The sequence below is a fragment of the Saxophila tyrrhenica genome, assembly GCF_035928015.1.
Source record: "Saxophila tyrrhenica strain CCFEE 5935 chromosome Unknown scaffold_5, whole genome shotgun sequence".
NCBI lineage: Eukaryota > Fungi > Ascomycota > Dothideomycetes > Mycosphaerellales > Extremaceae > Saxophila > Saxophila tyrrhenica.
This window is the reverse complement of record NW_027041737.1, coordinates 942,595-963,293: the sequence shown is the minus strand read 5'-3', so window position 1 is coordinate 963,293 and position 20,699 is coordinate 942,595. Positions and strand designations below refer to the sequence as shown.

Sequence of the window (20,699 nt, the reverse complement as noted above, 5' to 3'; positions counted from 1 at the left end):
GTCGGGCGGATTTAAACGATTCGCAGTGCTTCCAGCAACTCACAGGCGCATCATTTGACCAGGAGCGCAGTTGCTGCAGGAGCTGGTCTATTGCTTCTCGTCATAACAACAGGAGTATCGAGTATTTACCGTCTCTTCCAACTTCAGTCCTCCCACTCGCCATCACCAAGAATCAATCCACGTGATACGTCGATTCCACCTCGAGCGAATCACAGGCTAAAGTCATCAAAAACACCAAAAAGTCTCCGTTGTTGTGCAGCTGGCCCACCTGGACGCGCTGCGCGGGAGGCTGCATACAAGTAACCAGGGCATCCCATTCTACTGCAGCTGCATGTTACACGTACATTTGCGCGTGGTAAACAACTTCAACCATGTCTTCTCAGACACCCCGTCAGAGACCCGGACTCGCGCGCCATACCTACTCGACCAACGGCTCTTCACCTGCGAACAACAACTTTGGTTCCAGCACGTCAGTCAATCGAAAAGCGAGTTACCAGGCTTTGACAGGACAACCGTCGCCGGATCCGCGCACGCCTGCTGCGAAGATGGGTGGTGATCTGGAGGTGGGAGATGCGGTCAATGTGCCGGGAGAGATGTACGGGGTGGTGAAGTTCGTGGGCAGTGTAAGAGGGAAAAATGGGTTGTTTGTTGGTGTCGAGTTGGATGAAGGGTTCGCGGGCAAGGGCAAGAACAGTGGGGATGTTGATGGGTAGGTCATGCTATACCAGTCGCAGCAAGAGGTCGACATTGTAGAAGGACCAATGCTGATGGGTACACAACAGTGTGCAGTACTTCGACACCTTCATACCCGGCGCAGGTATCTTTCTGCCCATTCACCGCGCGGCAAAACGATATACTCCAGCAGTATCTGAGAATGGCTACGGAGCTAACGCTTCGCCGAACACACCCACCTACAGCACTGTCAACGGCAAGCGAAACCACGGCACGCCGCCTACCCCTTCCATCCCGGCGCATAAATTCTCGCAGACTGTCGGCCCCGGCGTACGACCATCGAGTCCCAACTTCAAGCCAAAATCACGTCCTTCGCTACCTCGACCCGAGTCTCCCTTCCGCAAGCAAGCGCCTGCTCTCGCACCCACACCGGCTCGCAACCTCTCACAGAGCACGCGTGGCACAAGGCCAGGATTGACACCTAGCAAGACGCCCAACTTTCGAGCCTCCTCCAACACGCGAACAACATCCACGAACTCTGTCGCATCGCATACGCCTCGCCCGTACTCCCGCACTGGCTCGCGGCTCGGCCATCGCGGCGGGCTTCATGAGTCCGTTATGGAGGAAGATCTAACGCCGACTGCCATTACGACCAATTCGCGGACTACAAGCCAAGGGTCGGTACCATCTTTCTCACAACCACTGCGTTCGCCTTCGCGACTCGGAAGCGCAGGCGGCAGTCAAGAGCAGGAACTCCAGCGCCTGAGAATGCAACTCCAAGAACGCGACAGACGACTTGAAGAGCAAGCAGCAAGCCTCGCGGAAATGGAAACAAGTGTGAAAGAGCTCTCGGCCCTACTACCCGCCGACGGTCAAAGCAGTCCCGGCAAAACCAACTTTACAGCCGATGATGACGAAGAAGACGGCCAAGGCCAATCAGCTACGCAGCTACGCCAAATGTTGCGCGAGAAGAACGAAAAGATCTCCATGCTTACCGCAGAGTTCGACGCCCACCGCGCAGACTTCAGAAGCACGCTCGATAGTCTCGAGATGGCGAGCACAGAGACCGAGCGTGTGTACGAAGAGCAGAAGCGGGATTTACTCGCGCAGCTGGATGCGCTGCAGGAGATCAAGGAGCACCAGGAGGATTTCGAGGGCGTAGCGGCGCAGCTTAAGCAGCTTGAGGATCTTGTCGCGGAGCTCGAGGAAGGGCTGGAGGAGAGTCGGCGCGGTGAGGCGGAGGCGAGAGGGGAGGTGGAGTTTTTGAGAGGAGAGGTTGAGAGGGGTCGGAGCGAGTTGAAGCGCGAGCGGGATAAGGCTGCTGGGAGCGCGGGTGGGGGTGTGAGTTCGAGAGAGCTGGAGGCGAAGGAGGATGAGATCAGGGGGTTGAAGGCTATTATTCATCGGCTGAGCGAGGGGTCGCACGGCGCGGCTGCTGCGGTGAATGGTGCAGGGACGGAAGAGCTGAGCGCGGCGTTGGAAGAGAGTCAGCGGGAGAAAGAGGCGCTGGAGCAGGAGATCGAGGCGCTGAGACGGGATGTAGCGGCGAGGAATGGGAACGGCCATGCCAGGAACGAAAGCGATCGCACGGCCACCGCATCACCCGAGAAGGACCGCGCCGGCTTCAGCAGAACACGCAGCGACACCATCAAAGCGGCCGCCAAACTCCCCGATCGCAGCCGGCCTTCGCCAGCCAACGGCGCTGATGCGGCAAGCACGACGTTCTGCGAGATGTGCGCTTCCTCCTCGCACGACACGCTGGATTGCACGCAGTTCCAGAACGGTAGCGCGAGCAACGTCAAAGGTGCGGTCGAGGAGCCCTATAGTCCTGGCAAAGAGAACGAACACGCGAATCTCAATGGTGCTGGTGGGAAGGGCGTGGGACAGGATGAGGAGAAGTGGTGTGCGCTGTGTGAGAAGGATGGACATCTGGCGTTTGATTGTCCGGAGGAGCAGTATTAGGGTTGCTGTGGGTTGGTGTTGAGGAGGAGGTGAGGGAGTGGCGGGTATAGAAGGGATGGCAGAGGTTGAGGAGAGAGTCTCGTACACTCCTGCCTTTGCGGGCTGGGTTTGGCGTTTGGTGTTTGAGCGTTGGCACAAGTATCACGAACATGCGAGCTTTGGGTGGTCGACCCTGTTGTACATACAGCCCGCGTGTACCTATAGACGCTAATGTCTCTTCGTTTGAAGTCAGCTCATCCCTGTCTCGATCTCCCTCAACCAACTTTTCAGCGGACCAAGCCTGGCACAGCTGGCGGCTGCGCTACACTCACCAAGTCTCCGGCTGTGCTGCTCGACATGCTGTCGTAGCGAAGGTAGGCTCAATTTGCCACGTCTCCAAGGCGCCCCTGAGAAGTTGTGTATGTGGTCGTAGATTTGGCTTCCTTTCTCCAGTGCCGGGCAGGCCAGGAGAGGCTTCTGCATCATAGCATGGACTTCTCCTGTGACCGTTCCCTAGCGATCGCGTCGACGTCGTCTTTTGCCGTTCGGCTGATCAGTCTCATCCTCTCGTGCTCTCACGCAATCTTCCTTCCAACATTCCCAACGCCTTTTCCAACAATGCTCACCACCACCTCACCCTCTTCGTCTCCCTCCCGCATACCCCATCCACTCATACCATACGTCCTCAGATCTCTTGCGAGCTGCACAACCTCTTCCGAGCCCAGGACATCTTTGCTCAGAGCAATTCGGCCAACGTCTTCGCTGCCCATCGCCATAAGTGTCAAGACACTCGTCGCTGCAACCCCGGAAGCACAACCACCTGCTTCGATAGATTCAAGAAGTTGATAAGCACACTTTCGCCCCAGGTCTTCGGGCGCTTCTCCTCCTTGCGGTGGGCTCGCGATGTCGGCAGAATAGAGCATGTTGGTATTACTCTCAGCCACGAGACTCAGCCCAAAGCCCAGGCCAGTCTTGCGCTTTGCGTTGGGGTTGTTCTTCTCCAGTCCAGCGACAAGTGGCGCAGACGAGACATCAGAGAAGATGTACGTGTCTGGTATCAACTCGTTCAGCACGCCACGCGCCGCTTCGATCAGCCGTGCGTTATTGGCTCCCGCCACTCCTGTAGAGTAGGCCACGCCGCGGACCTTTTTTACTCGGCCAGCGTCCAGCAGGTGGATGGTCCTTGGTAGTCGCACTTGGTGACCGAACACAAGCTGCACCTCCCCGCCACCACCTTTGCCGTCTCGACCGACGTTGGAACGACGGAGAATGCGGAGTTCGAGATTTCGTTCGATGCCGAAGGACTTGAATAAGGGCAGGATAGCCGTTCGCACGGTATCGACGCTGACGTCTCCCGTCTCCGTAGCGCTGGTGATCACGCCCGGACCAGTGAGAAGGACGTTCATCTGCGCCTTGGAGAAGGGCGCAAGCAGGCAGAGCGGGATGAGAAAGTAGCTAGCACCCCTTGTGCAGTCGGCGGGAAGTTCATGGCGAATGACGCCTCCAGTCGTGGTTCCATGCCCGGCAGCGGCGCCGGTGATGAGGCCGGGCTTGTAGAGTAGCGTTGTGCCAGTGTAGGAGAATTCGATATGAGAGCCGTTCGTGATCGATTCCAGGAGTCGGAGTAAAGAGACTTCGTGCGCTGCTAGACCAGGTGAAGTGTGTGAAGAAGCCCGTATTTGCGATACTCGTATGGCTCGTCCGGTCAGAGTGGCGAGGATAAGTCTCTGGATCAGATATTTCGAGCCTGTGAATTTCAGCGGCGGTGCTGAGGTCGAGGCCGCCATATTGGCGGTACGATTCAGTTGTCAAAAACGGCCCGCTCTTTCTAATCTGGCGGTGTGAGGTGTGTAGAGTCTTCTGGTGCTACCGTATTGCCGGCAGGTTGCAGCGCGGAATCGGATATGAGGAAGAAGTTTCGGGGTGAAGTCCGGCTGGTTCTGCGTTGAATCACGAAACACCACTTTTAATCTTAAAGCTTATTCCAACCTTCACCTTTACATTTACCATGCGGGCGAAATATCACGAAGTCGGAATGTAGAGAGGAGAGTAGTTGTGAGGGAGAAAGTCATCCGGAAACACCACATGAATACCGCATGGTTATGAGGGTATCATCGAGCAAGCAAGCAAGCAGTCGACTAAACGCTTTTCTGCAGCCCATCTCTGAGCAAGGCCAGTCTGACCAGCATCATCCACAAGCAAAGCATTCTGTTCTTCCGTCTATTACAGCATGCTCTTTCGACACACCTCCCTGGCCAGTCTCAAGCCTCCCGCAACGCGCCCCACCTTTGAGCGGACTCCAGCATGAGTCCCTGGCCACATTGTACGAGTAGGGTGGAAAGTCTACCAGCCGCCACCCTGCTGACCCTGGCCGTAGCCGTTAGAGTCTGGCTGTTGCTGCTGGAAGCCGCCTGGGAGAACTGGTCAACAATTTGTCGTCTCAGGAGGACGGATACTTCTCACCCTGGCCACCGTAGCCGCCCCCGTAGCCCCCACCACCTCCGCCCTGGCGCCAATTCCCACCACCTCCTCCTCCGTATCCGCCTATGGGAAGATGTCAGTGGACTGCAAGACACTATGGCTGTTCGAGAAGGGAAGAAAGTCATACCTTGCCCGCCCCCGTATCCTCCGCCTGAGTACCCACCGCCTGAGTAACCCCCACGACCTCCACCATAACCCCCTCCTCCAGAGTACCCACCGCCTCCGTAGCCACCTATAAGACCTGTTAGTAAGCCGCAATAAACCGCCAGCACCGAGAAGCCACGAACCACGACCGCCTCCGCCGCCCCCAGCTCCACGCTCTGAAGCCTTGTCAACGCGGATGGTGCGACCGTCGAACCTGTTTCACTGGTTAGTGCTTGTGAGATTGGTGAGGCTGTGGGAAGACACTGACTCAACGTTATTCATAGCTGCGATGGCCGCATCAGCCGCGGAGTCCTCAGCGAAGCGAACGAAGCCGAAGCCGCGGCTACGACCGGTATCGCGATCCTTGACAACGACCTGAGGTGAGAGTCAGCAGGCGGTATAGCGCAAAGCGGGGAAGGGCGCTCACAGCCTCATCGACCTGCCCGAACTCTTCGAACTTGGCGCGCAAGGTGGTGTCGTCGGTGTGCCATGCCAGGCCGCTATGTCACGGTCCTTGATCAGCAGGCGCACTCAGGCAAGTGGATTGTAGGATGGTATCCCACCCGATGAATAGCTTAGACATTCTTTAGGCCGTCTACTGAGGTAAGGACCGAATGCAGTCGATTGCTGTTGCTCTGAGTCTGTTCTACTGCTCTCTCGTGTCGCGCACCGGGAAGTTGGTTGTTGGTAGAAGGTGTCAAGCGATGACGTTGCTCGATGAGGTTGGAAGACTTAAGTAGTGGGTGAAATTTGGGTGAGCTCTTCACGAGCAAGCAAGCGTTTTAGGCAGGCGCGGTCATGCGTCTCGAACAGGCAGGGTCTGCACGTGGAAAACAAGCACAAGTTTCAGAAGTGGTCTGGAAGAAGTGATCGCCAGTGAATGAACTTCGCAGCAACTTCCGAACAAAGGTGAAGAGGGAAGAAGGACCTTCTCGTTCAGTACGGCACAGTGCCCGCCAAGGCGCCTTAGAGCTGCGTTTGTCACTACAGAGCGCAGCAGAGTTGGTCGACTGATAGAGGGGTCGCGTTGGGCCCCCTCACAAACTTCAAGCCGCGCTGTCACCTTTGCTGAAATCGGACAAGCACCCACGACAGCGGAAGCACGTTCGTGCAGCCGAGGAGTGGACCGGTGTAAGGCGACGTATAGAAATCACGGCTGAGCTGCATCATCGCACCTCCAGTTCTGGGCCGCATACAGGTCGCCATGAACGCTGTCGAATGTGACGACGCCGAGTGGACCGAGATTTTGGCAGAGCTGGCCAATAACCGGCGCAGAGACAGCTCCTTTTCGCAGCTCCCACTCTTCGACTCGTCCCGTGGTCGATAGCGCATGCACGCAATGCGAGCAGTCACGCCTCTAGTGCTGCTGCAGAACGGGTTCATTGGGCTGCATCCCAGCTGATAGAACGCTAAAAGCTGTCTTGTGCATGAGCTTGGGTTGGAAAGTTCCGTGGTACGGCAGCCCTCCAACACCGCGGATCGAGGATGGCATGCGGAGGAGAGCACGCTCAGCTATCGCTAGAACAGCATCAAGGACGCCGCTGGGGACGGAGTGTCGAGACTGATGCGGTTGAAAGAAGAAGTCGCAAAAACCCCCGAGGCCCCTCGATCGATGGCTTGTGCGCCAGGCTCGTTCATCGGCTCGATCGGAAGGCTCGTGCATCTGGGGGTCGCCCGATGCCCGATCTCCTAGCGTGCACGAGGGACGACATCAAGCTCAACTTTATCAACAAAGTCGCGCAGTCGCTGGCAATTGATGTGAGGGCTCCAGGCGCGCGACGATTGGGCAGCAAAGAAAGCAGCTGGACATAGTGCACCACCGTATGAGAGGCGGCGGAGGCGGCAGAGACCCTGCTTCAAGGCTGACACCGACATGGCGACACACCAGCTCTCACATCAATATTTGGGAACAGAGCCTCCAGTCTGGCTTCGTACGACCGCGTTCGGCACGGTACTCAAGCAAGGACCTCAAGCAAGGAGAAGTCAGCACTTCGAACGCGGTCAAAGACTAACACGGGTTGGGGCAGGTAACAGGTAGGAAATCAGCAGACGTTGCACAACCACTTTACATTCACTTGTGACCCGGTGTTTGGTACGACATGCCTTGACCATTGAGCGAAGTTGGCTGCATGTTGGAGACGTTGTAGTTCGCATGATACTTGAATCTTGCGACGCTCAGAATCCACCACCAAGTCGAGACTGTCAAAGATTGATTTTGTAACTATTGCTGGAGTCAAACATTAGGTAAGGTGAGGTTGGCGTCGGTCTGCCGTTAGCATCATCTTCTGTGACTGCGACTGGCAAGAGCGAGGCAGTCGTGCTTGCCATCCCAGCTTTCGCGATTTGCGATCCATCATTCTTCTGACCTACTCTACACCACGATCTTCACCACATAGCGAAAACTTTGTGAAACAACACTTCTTGCTGTACATGCGATTGGCGGTGTAGCGACACCAGCACCGAAAGGCGCATCTGCGGCAACACCACCGAGCGAAAGGTGTCGAACACTGGCGGAACGAGGATGGACATACAGGGATGGCTCCAGGATACGGCAGATAGGGCACCTCCTGACGAAGGAGACGACCAGCGCGTCCCGGACGAAGCGCGACAAGATCAGGCTTTGGAGACTTCCAGGCGCCACTACCGCCGCAAAAGGCAAAGAGCTTCCAGCGACAGCTCACTCATTGCACCACGGCACCCCAGGCATCGGCAAGTGCCTGTAGCCTTGCCCGCCCCATCTCCCGATCGCGCGCCTCTTGCAGATGATGCTGCATCCGATTCCCAGTCACGCAGCTCGCGGAGGTTAGGAGGTCTTCTACCTGGGCGCGATAAGGACCCTCTACTGCAGTATGAGAGGCGCCCAAGGCACAAGACGAAGGCAGATCGCTACGAGCCCAAACGCAGGAAACACAAGAGCGATCGAGACGTGCAGCATGACAGCAAGACTCGGCGGCGCAAGTCCAATCTCACGCATGATGGAAGTCACACAACAGGCCTCGTGCAGAGTTTCCACCTGAAGAACGGGCCCAATAACAATCGCCTTACTGTGAGTCGTCAAGTCTGCGGTATGACGAAGCGACAGATCAGCTGACGCGCTTTCTAGTTGAAGCCTGACCACAACGCTGGGCTGTTCAAGCATGGCCGAGCATCTGCGCAGATGCAAGGCAGGGGGACAGGATGTATGTATCACCGGGACCAGTATCGTGGCCTAAGGCTGACACGAAGCAGTGCCAGACCTAGTGTTCAATGAGATGAAGTTTCTGGAGAAGCCAAGCGAGCATCAAGATCAGTTGCCTGCGGCAGCACCGCCCCAGCAGTCCAAGAAAGAGGATCGGAAGAGAGCAAAGAACGACGAAATTTCAGCCTATTTCTCTGCGCCTAGGGGTGGCAATCATGAGGGCATCCACGTCGGCAATGGCACTGGCAACGAACAGAGGAGGCGCGCATCCGCCCCAGACCACGGCCCTGATCAAAGCGATGCAGCTCGCCGCGAGGCACGACCGCGTCCCTCCAGCATCGTTGATCTTCCTGAGAAGCCTTTCCTAGGTTTTGGTAGCAGAGCTACCCAGCTGGGGAGCAAAGAGTTGCGTTTGGACATGACAACATGCCTCTCGTGGTCAGAATCACCACCTCGCCCAGCGCGATTAGAACAAGCAAATACAGCGCGCTGTCCTGAAGAACGACTCCAGACCGTCGGGAATACCTCTGCGCGACACCACTCGTCAGCTGCGCGTCCATCAGTTGAGCAACGCGCCCTTGAGGGCCACTTGAGAGACGGGTCTGATCACGCTCAGAGTGCCCGAAAACGCAGTCGGCAGAACACAGAGGCCCAATGGCAGCAGTCGCAACGCACAGGGGGCGAGGCTAGAGTAGAAGTCCTTCGACCGCCAACGCCACGCAAGCGCGGTCAGCCACCTGCCGAGACTTCACCAACTAGGACGACATTGCAGTCCCCCCCTCATGGACCGCCTGTTCAACAAGAAATCAGGCAGGATGCACGGAGCTGGGAGAACCCAAGCGGGTACCACACATCCGACATCCTCAAGATCAACGAAGACGTTCGGCAGCCTGTTCGCTCTAGCGGACCCGATCAGAAGCGCAAGGACAGTCACCGGCACAGCAATAAGGAGAACCATGACCCTGGCACCCATGATGACCCGGACTCCTCCTTTTCGATTGATCAAGCACTGCAACACGTTCGAGAAGCTATATCGATGCCGCCGGTGGAACCGCCGCCTCCTCAAATAGCTCCCGAGGTCCATTCTGTTCGTCCAGTACACAACAGCCATATCGAGGGACCGAGAAATGCACATGGACTGCAACAAAGAGCAGCCCCGGACGCAACTCGGCCAGCTTCGTATCTATCACAAGACGGCTACATGCCACGACGATCTTCCCTGCCGCGGCAGCGTTTTGAACAGTCGCCGGCCCTTTCTTCGAGCAAGGAGGCAGCGACCACACTTCACCGAAGAGCCACCCAGCCGTACGTTACGCAAGACAGGACTGTTCGCCAGCCTTCACGATCACTCCAAGACGAAGAAATGCTCGACAACGATCTCTGTTATGCTCCATCATCGATAATAAGGCCCCTGGTCTATGCTACAGAGCGACAGGTCCATAATCTGGCACGTATGCCGACACCAAATCTCGTCTCAAGTCTGTTTGAAACGCAGGCGGGAAGGGAGGAGTGGGAGCCGGAGGTGGCAACCACGCATTGGTTGACGTCAGAGCACGATTGGAGCGAACAGTTGAACCCACACGCACCGTTCAGCAGACATGATCTGCTTGGTGGGAGCATGACGGAGAAGCCACAGGCTTTGGTGAACGATGGGATCACTGGGTTTTGGAAGCCGAACAAGCTGTACTGATGGCTTGATCGAAGCAAGCTGTTGATCGGATGTCGGGATGATTGGGCTTAGGGCCGGTATACAGACGGCCTTGTGAGCAGGACAGTGCAGAGCACGAAAGCAAGACACTTCTCGCGCCCAACGTTTTCATCCATAGAAGTGTGCATTACTGCATGTTGTTCATCGTCAGACGAGATAACCGAATGCCGAAAGACGACGCTGCGGGCGGGAGGAAACGGGAATCAGCAAGCCATTGCCGTGAACTTTCCCAAGCGTCCTGTAGTTCTATCGCTCTCATATGTCAACCTGCATGTCCTCAACACGATTGCTCACCGCTGCCATCCCCAACCCATTGATCCGCCTAACCGCCGTCAACGTGCCCGCCCCCAACCTGGCGCGCCGGGCTCTTTCGTCGTCTCCCGCACCTGCCTCTCTCACCACTGCTCCGGCCAGGGTTTCTCCGAACCCTGTTGCGCCTGCAGCCCCACCAGCGACCAAAATTCCACCTCAAGCTCACCAACGCTCGCAGCAGATCTCTGCTCACCTCTCTACCTCTTCAAGACCACACCAACAAGAGCAGAGTACAAACAACATGGCATCGACAACGCTGCCCACCCGTGGTGGCTACGACAGCAAGGCTGCGGACAAGTTCACCGCGAGGAAGGTTGGAGCGCCACATACCCTTGAGCACCGTGTGTATATTGAGAAGGATGGCGTGCCCGTCTCGCCCTTCCACGACATCCCGCTGTACGCCAATGAGCAGCAGACGGTGCTGAACATGGTTGTCGAGATCCCAAGGTGGACCAATGCCAAGCAGGAGGTGCGTTTGTTCTATGATACCTATCCCCCTCTAGCGAACCTGCCATTGTGTCTTGAGACGACCTCCAGCTAACGTCATTCCTACACAGATCTCCAAGGACGAAGTCCTCAACCCCATCAAGCAGGACACGAAGAAGGGCAAGCTCCGCTTCGTCCGCAACTGCTTCCCCCACAAAGGCTACCTCTGGAACTACGGCGCCTTCCCCCAGACCTGGGAAGACCCCAACGTCACACACCCCGAGACCAAGCATAACGGCGACAATGACCCTCTTGACGTCTGCGAGATTGGCGAGCTCGTTGGAAAGCCGGGCGAGGTGAAGCAGGTCAAGGTTCTCGGTGTCATGGCTCTCCTTGATGAGGGCGAGACGGACTGGAAGATCATCGTGATTGATGTCAACGACCCGCTCGCTCCGCGTTTGAACGATATCGAGGATGTGGAGAGGCACTTGCCGGGTTTGTTGCGGGCCACGAACGAGTGGTTCAGGATCTACAAGATTCCCGATGGCAAGCCGGAGAACCAGTTTGCGTTCTCGGGTGAGTGCAAGAACAGGAAGTATGCGATGGAGGTCGTGAGGGAGTGTGCGGAGGCCTGGGAGAAGTTGATCACCGGCAAGACGCAGAGGGGTGAGATCAGCTTGTGAGTGACGATCTTCCTGAACTCTGTGTGACACCGTTGCTGACCGTGCTGCAGGACCAACGTCAGCGTCCCGAACAGCCAGGATCGTGTCGAACCCAGCAAGCTCAACATCCCAAAGCACGAGGATAAGGCCCCAGCACCGATCGACCCAAGCATCGACAAGTGGTTCTACATCTCTGGTGCCTCCGCCTAAGCAACTTGGCTTGGGCTCTGGAGCAATGTTCAACAAGAATCTCTGGGGGTGTGAGGCTCCAGATTGCGAACTTGTGCATGCATTATGAGAGGAGCAACGACAATTGTCCAGAGCTCCATAGCAGGCCGAATGGCAACGCTGTATGTTGCCTGAGTAGACCGAGATGGCACATGATATACATCGCAATGCACATAGACGAAAAGCACGGATGCACAGACACGCCCATACTCTCAAACACTCTCAGTGATGCTTCGAGACGTCGAGACGTTCAATCTCATATGGTACATGTGTATCAGATCCCTAGTTGATGAAGTTCACGCAGAAGAAGTGCAATATCATGCTCCCAAACACGTAGTCCGCAAATGCCCTGCCACGTCGTTAGCATCCAACCCTTCTCTCTCTCTCTCGGGACGTTCATCATACCTCTCATGCGATAGCCCCTCAAACTCCTTCTCATTCTCCCGATTCGTCTGCATCCGCAAACTCGCCGTCAGCACGAACTGGCCCACCGTCGCCGAGAAGCCGGAGAGGAAGGCGTTGAAAGGCTATATCTGCACGTCAGTCTTGCCCAACTCTTCCTCAGATTGCAATAGTACGTACGTAGTTCCCAGCTATCACGCAGTATACGAACTGCAGCAACCCCACCGTCATGAGGAACACCATGAAGGCATCGAGCAGTTTTGTCCGTTGTGGGGTGGCGTCGATGTAGTTGTTGTAGACGCCTAGGGCGATTTGTTGGGCGTCTTGAGGGTTGCGGATGGAGGCTGTGGAACTCGATGTGGGTTTGGAGGTGGTGGTAGAGCTGGTGGTGGTGGTGGTGGTGGATTTGGGGGTGGAGGGTTGTTGCGTTGCGGATGTCTTTTTGGGCGCCATCGTCGTTCGCTGGTGTATGTACAAGGGCTGGGTGGGTGTTAAAGTGAGTGCTCGGGGTGCAGTATCAGACAATGTTGCACATGTCGTTCAATGGCCAGCTGTATAGACGATATTGCCAAGACTTCTGGTTGGACTTCACCTCCGCTGGCCGCAAAATTCATGGTTGTGAGGGCGCCTCTCGAATTACTGCCCAGAACCGCGCAATACATCCTTTGCCGTCGCCAACATGCCTCAAGCACAGCCAGAACTCAAGAAGGTCTGTTCCTCCTCCCTCGATCCATTAGGCACAGTGTGCTGACCATGTCACAGTACCTCGACAAGCGCATCGAAGTACAGCTCAACGGCTCTCGCAAGGTTATGGGCACACTTCGTGGCTACGACGTAAGCGCCAATATCCTCTAGCGTAGACCGAGTGGGAGCTGACAGGTCTGCAGGTCTTCCTCAACATGGTGCTCGACGAAGCGACTGAAAGCAAGCCGAACAACGAGAAAGTGCGCCTGGGCATGGTCGTGATTCGCGGCAACTCCGTGGTGATGATGGAGGCGCTGGATCGCATTGCTCCGGACAGGGAACACTGAGCGGCGACTCAGTGGGCGAGGCAAAACGAATGGCTTGGGGGACTTGACAACTACCAGGCGCCGGCGAGAAAGAGTCGACTCAGAGCACGACAGCTTCAGGCTCCCTAATGAAGCGCGATGACGGAGAGAGGAATCACCCAGCCGGTGCAGCTATATGAGCATGAGCGGTGGAGTCTGGCACATTGGACACTAGCTCAGACGAAGAGATACCCAAAATGTAAGACTGCTGTCCAAGCCACCTTCTGCATTGCGTTTATTCACCTGGTTTTCAAGGTTCTTAGAGAGCGGTCAGGCCGAGATTTGTCGTTGCCATCTTGGCACATATCTTGAATATCAGGAATTTATCCTAAACGCTGAAAGCACGCCATGTCCGCACCAATAACGCTGTCATTCAAAATCTCGAGCTCAATGCGTTCCATTAGTGTACGCTTCAAGACCAAATGACTCCCTCACCGCCGCACCGAACCTCCTAATCGCCTCCTCGATCTGGTCGAATCGCGCAGCAGCATAGGTCGCGCGGAAGAACATCTTGCTCTTCTCGGTATCCGCCTCTGCGCAGAACCACGAGCCCTTCATCAGCAGTGTCCCATGATCGACGTTCTTCAGGAACAGCTCATCCTCAATGTCGTCCATAGACATATCTGGATACCGAGGATGTTTCGTGTAGTCAATCTCCAGCCAGTGAAACATGCCCGCCATGGGTGGAACCCAGCTGACGATGTCTTTGGGCAGGTACCGCTCACAAGCGTCTAGAATGGTGTTGCGACGGGCGGTGTACTCCATCCGCATGTGGATCAGCCAGTCAAGGTACCCGGCATGGCCCCAGTGCTCCTCAAGCAGCTTAAAGAGGACAAGCTGACTTATCCCGCTCGGACCTTGTGTGGAGGTGTCGGAATGGTTGCGGTAGCGCTCGCAGATCTGCTCGGAAGCGGTGATCCAGCCGACTCGACTGCCTGGTGCTATGACTTTGGAGAAGGAATCGAAGCGCATCACTCGGCCGTCGACGTCCATGGAAAGGAATGAGGGCACGAGACTTTTGATGAACTCTTCGTGGGACGCAGGGGGTGGAACGTCAGGTGCGTTGGGTCCAGTGTAAGGCTGCATCTGGAGGAAGTAATATGGCTCGTCTTCCAGGATGTAAAGATCGTGCTTCTGAGCGACCGCATACACTTCTCTCCGGCGCTGCGCAGACTGTGTGGCACCAGTTGGGTTCTGGCCGGTTGGGACGATGTACATCAGGAACGGCTTGGGACCTGCCCGCTCTTTCTCGTCCCAGTTGGAAAGCAGATCGTCTAGTTGCCTTGGGCACAAGCCATACTCATCCATTGGCACGCCAGCGACCCGGACGCCCATGGGCCGCACGGTTTCGATCATCGTTGGAAAGGTGAATTGCTCAGTCAGGACCCAGTCACCAGGCTTGCAGAACATTCGGAATGCCATGTCTGTGGCAGAAGTTGACCCGATCGACATCGTGCAGCTCCAGTCCTGGTATGGAGGGTCGTGTACAATCTCCGTGTGCTCGATGAGCCAGCGCAGGAATTGGGCAGCTCCATGACCCTGACCGTATTGAAAGGATGTGGCAATGTCGAAGTGTGACTTGCCATCCGCCTGATCATGCTTGCCTGCTGTCAGGACCTTCCCACGCTTGCGGACGTCTTCTTCTGAATACCGGCCATTGTCTGGGACCTTGATACTGAGCTCCTCGAACGGAAAGTACTCGGCTGACGGCAGCCCTCCGCCCAAAGAGATCAAACCTGGCGTCTTCAGATACGCTGCAGCGTTCTTCAACGAGTTGCCTTTCCTGGTCCTGGCCTCTGTGCTCAACCGATCTGCTCAACAGCATTGTCAGCACTGTGCCGCGAACAACGAATGAGTGCAACGCACGATCCCACCGCTTCGCCTTGCCCTTATGCAGGTGCTGCGTCCGACCCTTGAAGGCGTCGATGTCTGCAACAGCAGCCACACCAGCAACCAGTTTGCCGGACGCAGCCCTACGCTTAGCAACATGCTGAATGGTCAACCGATCAGGAACAGTGAAACTCGTCGTGTCCGTTTCAGGGAAAGTCTCGATCGCGGCCGGCGGAGCCATCCTCTATCCCACGTGTAGTTCCCTGCTTGCAGAAAGTGTACGTATATGCCCACGTTGCCTGCAGCCGCCGTATTGCAGTAGTCCAATGAGCAGGCGTCCCCACGAGTGAAATCCCACACCGCGAAAAAAGGCAACCTTTTTCGTTGAACTGTGCAACTCTTGAAAAAGCAAAACAAAGGCGAAAGCGTGGGATGAGGGATAAATAGTGTACTTCTGCAGCGGATTAGTTTTAGTCAAGCTATCAGAGCGGTGTGCGTTCACTTTGCAGAGCCGTAGGGCGTCGATATGAAGAAAGCAGGCCGATTCGCTTTTCAGCGGCTTTATCAGCGGCGAAGGTGGACTTTGGCTCCGCCGGAAAGTCAGATGAGGGTTTCGATTGCTAATGGAATGGAGGAACTTGGGTAAAGTGGAAGCATCCATCACGGCGCCTACAGCAATCGTTGAGTTGACAATCTTTACGACTGTCCTCGTTATCGACAGACGACGCTTGATTCGATCCGGCAGTTAAGGTGAGATGCAGGAACAAGGCGTTTGATCTGCTGTGCTTCCAAGCGACCTTGGAGCCGCATACAGGCTAATGACTATGACAACGAAGGATATTCTTCGGTTGGGCCACGCACCTGGGTGCGGTCCTACGATTCATATCTAGAGGTAGGACAAGAGATAAACCGGTTGGTCATGGAGCAAGGACTGCATTGGTGGCAATGATATGGCTTTATTGATGATAGGTCTCAAGTAGTGTTCATCTCATCCAAGTCCTCACCGCCATCTCCCACACCATCTTGCTGCATGGGGGTGCTTACAACAGAGGAGCCGAGACCGTCAAGGCCATGACTAGCTACACCAAAACCCAGACCTTGCCTCCCAGCCGGCTGTTGCTCGTTATCGGTCGTTGCACCGCTCTCACCTTCACCGGAACCGAGGTCTGCGAGGCCAGCTGCTGGCGGCATACCGAGCAAAGCTGGCATTGGCTCGGTCTCCGAAGCTGCAGCGATGCCTTTCTCTGCTCGCAGAGCAGCGAACTTCTCGGCAGTCTCACGAAGTGCCTTCTGAATTCGAACCTCTTCTTCACCAAGACGGACTTTCTCACGCTGCAAGGCATCCATCTCCTGCATCTTTTGCATGCGAGAAGTTTGCATGTCTACCACTTGCTTCCGTAACTGCTCAATGACGCCGTCAAGGGTCGGCAGAGGCGTGATGATGGGTGGTGTTCTGGGCCTGGTATCTGCCTCGTTGTCGGCGGTATCATGAGCACCATAGGTGCCATGCCTCGTCTGCGCCGCTTCGAAAGCTTCATTCCGTTCTTTCTCACTGGCATCCGACTCCGAGCCGGAGTCGCCTTCAGCGGCTGCTATCTGTGCTGCCATATCCTGCTTGCGCTTTCGTGCTGCCTCCGCCTCCGCCTTGCGACCAAGCATAATCTTGCCGTCTGCCTCCGTGAATTCGTCGAAGTTCTCCATGATGTCCTCATCATCCCGCACGAGCCTGCTTTCGCCCTGTTGGTACTTGTCCTTGGGCTTCAACACCAGCCGTCCAGTCTCGTCCCGCATGACATTCTCATCCTCATCCTCGTCCAGCTCAGGATCCGATGGGTTCAGTGATATGTATTCTTCTGCTGCCTGCTCCTTTGCCATTCGTGCTCTGCGAGCTTTCTTCTCGGCGATCTCACCAGCGGAAGGTATCACTCCGGATCGCTGTCCTTGCTGATACCTTGCGAGCGAAGATCCAAATTTGGACGACAGGTCCAGGTCTTGTGTTTCGCTCGAGACATCTTCGATATCCGTATTGCTCGCACCTGTCGGAATATCATGGGGTGTAGTGGGTGTAGAGTTCTTCAATGCCTGCAGCGACTCCGCGCTGTACGATGGCCGGTCATCGTCCTCGTCGGCCTCTATGTCCCGTAGTGTCGATGCAGGAAAAGCTGATCGCTTCGATGCATTCCTTTGTACTGCTATCCGCGACAGGTTCGATCGTCTCGGCGCAACCACACCTCCAGACTCTGGCTCTTCATCCTCCACTGCCGTTGGACCAAGTCTTGTTCGCAAAGACGAGCCTTTTCGCGGCTTCGCGTTCGGTCGTTTCAGTATAGGTTCTGTAAGGCTCGAAGTCAGTGGACATCTGCAGTTATGAATTGTCAGAGCTGGGTCATATGGTGAAGGGAAAAGGCGGCATACCTGTGGTCGCATCGCTATTTCCCGCGCCTGCGCTTCCTGGTGCTGACGCATCATCATCTTCGCCGATTTTGCGAGGCACTCGCCGCGAGGAGAATGCTTTCTTCATGTTGAACGTTTAGCGGTGCATGTGTCGAGAGCAAATGTTTGGCAAGGTAGATTTCACAAGACAAACTCCATTGCTTGGCATGGACTCACTTTCACATGATCGCGATTCTTCACGTGCACGGGGTTTGACATAATAGGCATGCTACACTATTATCTCACTACGCATTCGCCAATACGGCGCCAAGCTTACGTACTGTGTATAGAGCTAAGGTATCACGAAATACCAGAAGACTTCAAACGTTCGTCGTTGCTCCAGGAGACTGGACATCTACATGTACATACACACTTGTTGCTCTGAAGTTGTACCATCGTCGCTCGTCACACCCCTCCAGACCACCACGGGGCGCTTCCGACTGGCCTCATGCAAGATCCGTCAACGCTTCGCGCAAAAAGTTCCCTCCTACAAGCTCAAGCCCCTTCCTCGCAGCATAGGCGTTGATATCAAAAGCTGCACGCACTTGCAGGGGTACGAGGTCTGGCGTGTAGTCGGCCGGCTGACGGTAGACAAGGAAGGTGTACCTGTGGCGGGTGGTGCTGGCCGGAGTCAACGACTGGTAGATTGTGTCTGTCGACGGCGACTGGTCTGCGATGCAGCTCGGCTGAGCGTCCGACACTGCCCAGTGCAGATAGTTGACTCTGACGCCGAGAACACCCTCTTCGCTGGGGACGTCAGGGTCAACGAGGAAGTAAGAGTACTTCGTCCCGGCTGGGTCCCGGCCTTGCTCCGCTGAGAAGGAGAGCTTTGGGGCTGTCAGAGTTTCTGCCGAGATGTTAGCGACGTCGCTCTGGACAGCATCACGTTCAACGAGACACGTACTGGTGACCTGAAAGACGTTCCCCAGGTTCACCTGCTTGTTGCCGTATGCAACGTTCACTGCAACCTTTGGCTGCAATGGCGGCACAAGGTCCGAGACGACCTCAGAGCTTTGGAAAGCATTGACAACGCGAGTCGAGGACTGAGCAGAGATCCCCACTGCAGAGCAGCTTGACTGCCTCTTTTCAACTGGAGTAGGTGATGCAAGAACGAGTGAGGCTGTGAGAAGCGTGGAAAGGCACGCAGAGAGATGCATCTTGACGTGAGTTGGCTGGAGGCAGTACGAGAGGCTCTCAACCGTTGGACAAAAGCTGGTCGGTAGCCCTCAGGAAATGCGAGTTACTCACGTCTTTATACGCCGGAGTGGACGGCCGTGTTGTCCACCAGCCTAACGTGCAATTTACAGCATTTGGACTCGGTCACGCGCTGCTTCCTTAGTTCACTGGGGGTTTGCGAAGATCAAAGACCCAAGTAGGGAACGGCCAAAGGAATCAAGAGTTGATCGTCGCTGTGCAGTTCTTGGTATATGCATTGGTCGGAGAGCCGCACGAAAGGAAAAGTCTTTTGGTAACGGGGACCCCGCAGGCACGGCAAGACCTCCGATGTCGTTGCAGTGGCTTGCAAGTTGGTGTTGTCCTGTCGTCTGGTTACACTGTCAACAAAGAGCGCCAGAATACGAGCAGAGTGCGCTCATGTCAACTAGGATATCCGCTTGGAGCAAGCGATTCAATTTGGCGGCTGCAGGACGGCTGAGGTGTTCCGTGGATGCTGAACACCGTGCTATTAGCAACGTATATCCAAGCAAGCCAGCTTCGTGGTAGAGTTGTGCCGAACAGCTGGGTCAACAAGCTACGTGGCCGCGTCGATCGACACTAGGTCCTATCTTGGCCCCAGTATCTAAACAGATCGGCCAAGCGTGGAGATAGACTTCATTGAACATGCTCTGCTCCACCCCTACCTCCTAGCCACCGGAGAGCGTGCTGCTTCCTGCGTGATCGACGATCGAAGCTCTCCTGGATGCTTCGTGACCATGCGCTCCGAAAGAGTATAGGTCTGGAGTAGCGCTAGCACAGAGTAGAGAGAGCTAGGACAACGTCGTGGTACCACACACCAGGTTGTATTCGCCCGACTGCAAGCAATCATGCGCTGCTTGGAGAACACAGGCATTCGGCCCGTATCCGCTCTCCCGGAAGAAGAATCTAAATGAGCGCTGATATGTAGTTCGATGAAGTGGTCGGCTACGCGCGTGGTGAATGGTCTCCAGTCTGAGCGCCTCCAGAAGTGACTCCTAAGTCCTGAGTGTACCAAGAGCGGCCGTTAATTGAGACCCGCGCCGGCTCCTTGTCTTATAATGTGTTGACATACATGTACCGAGCAGTGTCCAGTAGCATCAAGGACCGTATTCATGTGCTCTCCAGCTCAAAGTCATCAGTATGATGTGTCCTGCACAGTGTTTAAGCCGACCACTGTCGATGATAAAGTCCGATAATGCAAGCACTGTACATTGTCAATGTGGACTGTAGGAAAGTTGTCTCGCTAACACCAGCGAAGCGGATTAGACGAAAGCGGGTCTGAACTCTCTGAGACAACACCCCCGAGCTTGCCGCACTTCATGCGTAGTGTGGAACAACTGAACAACCCACACCTCTACGTCTTCCGGCTGCAGACCCTCGAAGAGCGCTACAACCATGCTCACCAAGTACATCACATCCGTGAGCGCCAAATTCTCGCCCTTCAATAGCCGCTCAGGCAAGACGGCGCGCAACTTCCTCGCACTCCTCCCGCCCAACGCGCGATCGACAATGGCGATCGACGTCCAGATGCTGGGTCAGAACGCTGCAGCGACTCCGGCAAGCCTGGCTCTGAAATTCAGTACGTAGCGCTTACGGATATCCGAGTGTGAGGGTTGTTGGGATGCTAATGTGCGCTCGTACAGAGGACGGGAAGGAGATGAGTCTGGACCTCGAGAAGATGAAGATCAAAGAAATACAGGTCGAGGTGGATCGGCATTCCAGAGTACTCAGGCGCAAGGAAGAACTCGCTGGCTGAGGTGAAGCATGATGGGGGAGACAGTCCAAGATCGAAAATGCGGAGCGCTGCAGTCGCAGGAGGAAGGCACGCGACACGCATGTGCTGAGGGGTACCAAGCTTCGCATGCTGCGTTCCACCGAGTCACTAAGGCATGTGAATTATGCTGAGGGGGCGGCCGAGCGAGATGGGTGGAGGCTGACGGCGAGCGTGCGATGTGTAACGAAGGATCGCGGCGCGTTGTCAGGTGTAAAGAAGACGCCGGAGCCACGTGTGGTCACCGTGGCAGGGCCACACAGATATA

The 20,699-nt window shown here is 55.8% G+C and overlaps 10 protein-coding genes across 10 annotated transcripts; 5 read left to right on the top strand and 5 right to left on the bottom strand.

The window, feature by feature from the left end:
• Window positions 1-371: 371 nt before the first annotated feature.
• Window positions 372-2,634, top strand: LTR77_003771 (uncharacterized protein; the record flags this gene model as incomplete). The annotated part of the gene is made up of 2 exons (XM_064801026.1): window positions 372-709; window positions 783-2,634. The coding sequence occupies 2 exons, from the start codon at window positions 372-374 to the stop codon at window positions 2,632-2,634; spliced, it is 2,190 nt and encodes a 729-aa protein (XP_064660977.1).
• A 554-nt stretch (window positions 2,635-3,188) lies between these two features.
• On the bottom strand, window positions 3,189-4,400 carry LTR77_003770 (uncharacterized protein; the record flags this gene model as incomplete). The annotated part of the gene is made up of 1 exon (XM_064801025.1): window positions 3,189-4,400. One exon carries the CDS (start codon window positions 4,398-4,400, stop codon window positions 3,189-3,191), a length of 1,212 nt encoding a protein of 403 aa, XP_064660976.1.
• A 3,359-nt stretch (window positions 4,401-7,759) lies between these two features.
• On the top strand, window positions 7,760-10,106 carry LTR77_003769 (uncharacterized protein; the record flags this gene model as incomplete). Its single annotated transcript, XM_064801024.1, has 3 exons — window positions 7,760-8,284; window positions 8,342-8,417; window positions 8,467-10,106. The coding sequence occupies 3 exons, from the start codon at window positions 7,760-7,762 to the stop codon at window positions 10,104-10,106; spliced, it is 2,241 nt and encodes a 746-aa protein (XP_064660975.1).
• Window positions 10,107-10,383: 277 nt separating this feature from the next.
• On the top strand, window positions 10,384-11,734 carry IPP1 (Inorganic pyrophosphatase; the record flags this gene model as incomplete). Its single annotated transcript, XM_064801023.1, has 3 exons — window positions 10,384-10,905; window positions 10,994-11,541; window positions 11,596-11,734. 3 exons carry the CDS (start codon window positions 10,384-10,386, stop codon window positions 11,732-11,734), a joined length of 1,209 nt encoding a protein of 402 aa, XP_064660974.1.
• Window positions 11,735-12,034: 300 nt separating this feature from the next.
• OST2 (oligosaccharyltransferase complex subunit epsilon) lies at window positions 12,035-12,607 on the bottom strand (the record flags this gene model as incomplete). The annotated part of the gene is made up of 3 exons (XM_064801022.1): window positions 12,035-12,101; window positions 12,158-12,279; window positions 12,335-12,607. 3 exons carry the CDS (start codon window positions 12,605-12,607, stop codon window positions 12,035-12,037), a joined length of 462 nt encoding a protein of 153 aa, XP_064660973.1.
• Window positions 12,608-12,833: 226 nt separating this feature from the next.
• Window positions 12,834-13,185, top strand: SMG1 (Serine/threonine-protein kinase smg1; the record flags this gene model as incomplete). The annotated part of the gene is made up of 3 exons (XM_064801021.1): window positions 12,834-12,863; window positions 12,917-12,988; window positions 13,042-13,185. 3 exons carry the CDS (start codon window positions 12,834-12,836, stop codon window positions 13,183-13,185), a joined length of 246 nt encoding a protein of 81 aa, XP_064660972.1.
• Window positions 13,186-13,590: 405 nt separating this feature from the next.
• ARO8_2 (Aromatic/aminoadipate aminotransferase 1) lies at window positions 13,591-15,274 on the bottom strand (the record flags this gene model as incomplete). Its single annotated transcript, XM_064801020.1, has 2 exons — window positions 13,591-15,014; window positions 15,070-15,274. 2 exons carry the CDS (start codon window positions 15,272-15,274, stop codon window positions 13,591-13,593), a joined length of 1,629 nt encoding a protein of 542 aa, XP_064660971.1.
• Window positions 15,275-16,005: 731 nt separating this feature from the next.
• LTR77_003764 (uncharacterized protein) lies at window positions 16,006-17,554 on the bottom strand (the record flags this gene model as incomplete). Its single annotated transcript, XM_064801019.1, has 2 exons — window positions 16,006-17,366; window positions 17,449-17,554. 2 exons carry the CDS (start codon window positions 17,552-17,554, stop codon window positions 16,006-16,008), a joined length of 1,467 nt encoding a protein of 488 aa, XP_064660970.1.
• A 358-nt stretch (window positions 17,555-17,912) lies between these two features.
• Window positions 17,913-18,623, bottom strand: LTR77_003763 (uncharacterized protein; the record flags this gene model as incomplete). Its single annotated transcript, XM_064801018.1, has 2 exons — window positions 17,913-18,313; window positions 18,371-18,623. 2 exons carry the CDS (start codon window positions 18,621-18,623, stop codon window positions 17,913-17,915), a joined length of 654 nt encoding a protein of 217 aa, XP_064660969.1.
• A 1,432-nt stretch (window positions 18,624-20,055) lies between these two features.
• Window positions 20,056-20,416, top strand: MRPL44 (39S ribosomal protein L44, mitochondrial; the record flags this gene model as incomplete). The annotated part of the gene is made up of 2 exons (XM_064801017.1): window positions 20,056-20,239; window positions 20,304-20,416. The coding sequence occupies 2 exons, from the start codon at window positions 20,056-20,058 to the stop codon at window positions 20,414-20,416; spliced, it is 297 nt and encodes a 98-aa protein (XP_064660968.1).
• Window positions 20,417-20,699: the final 283 nt, after the last annotated feature.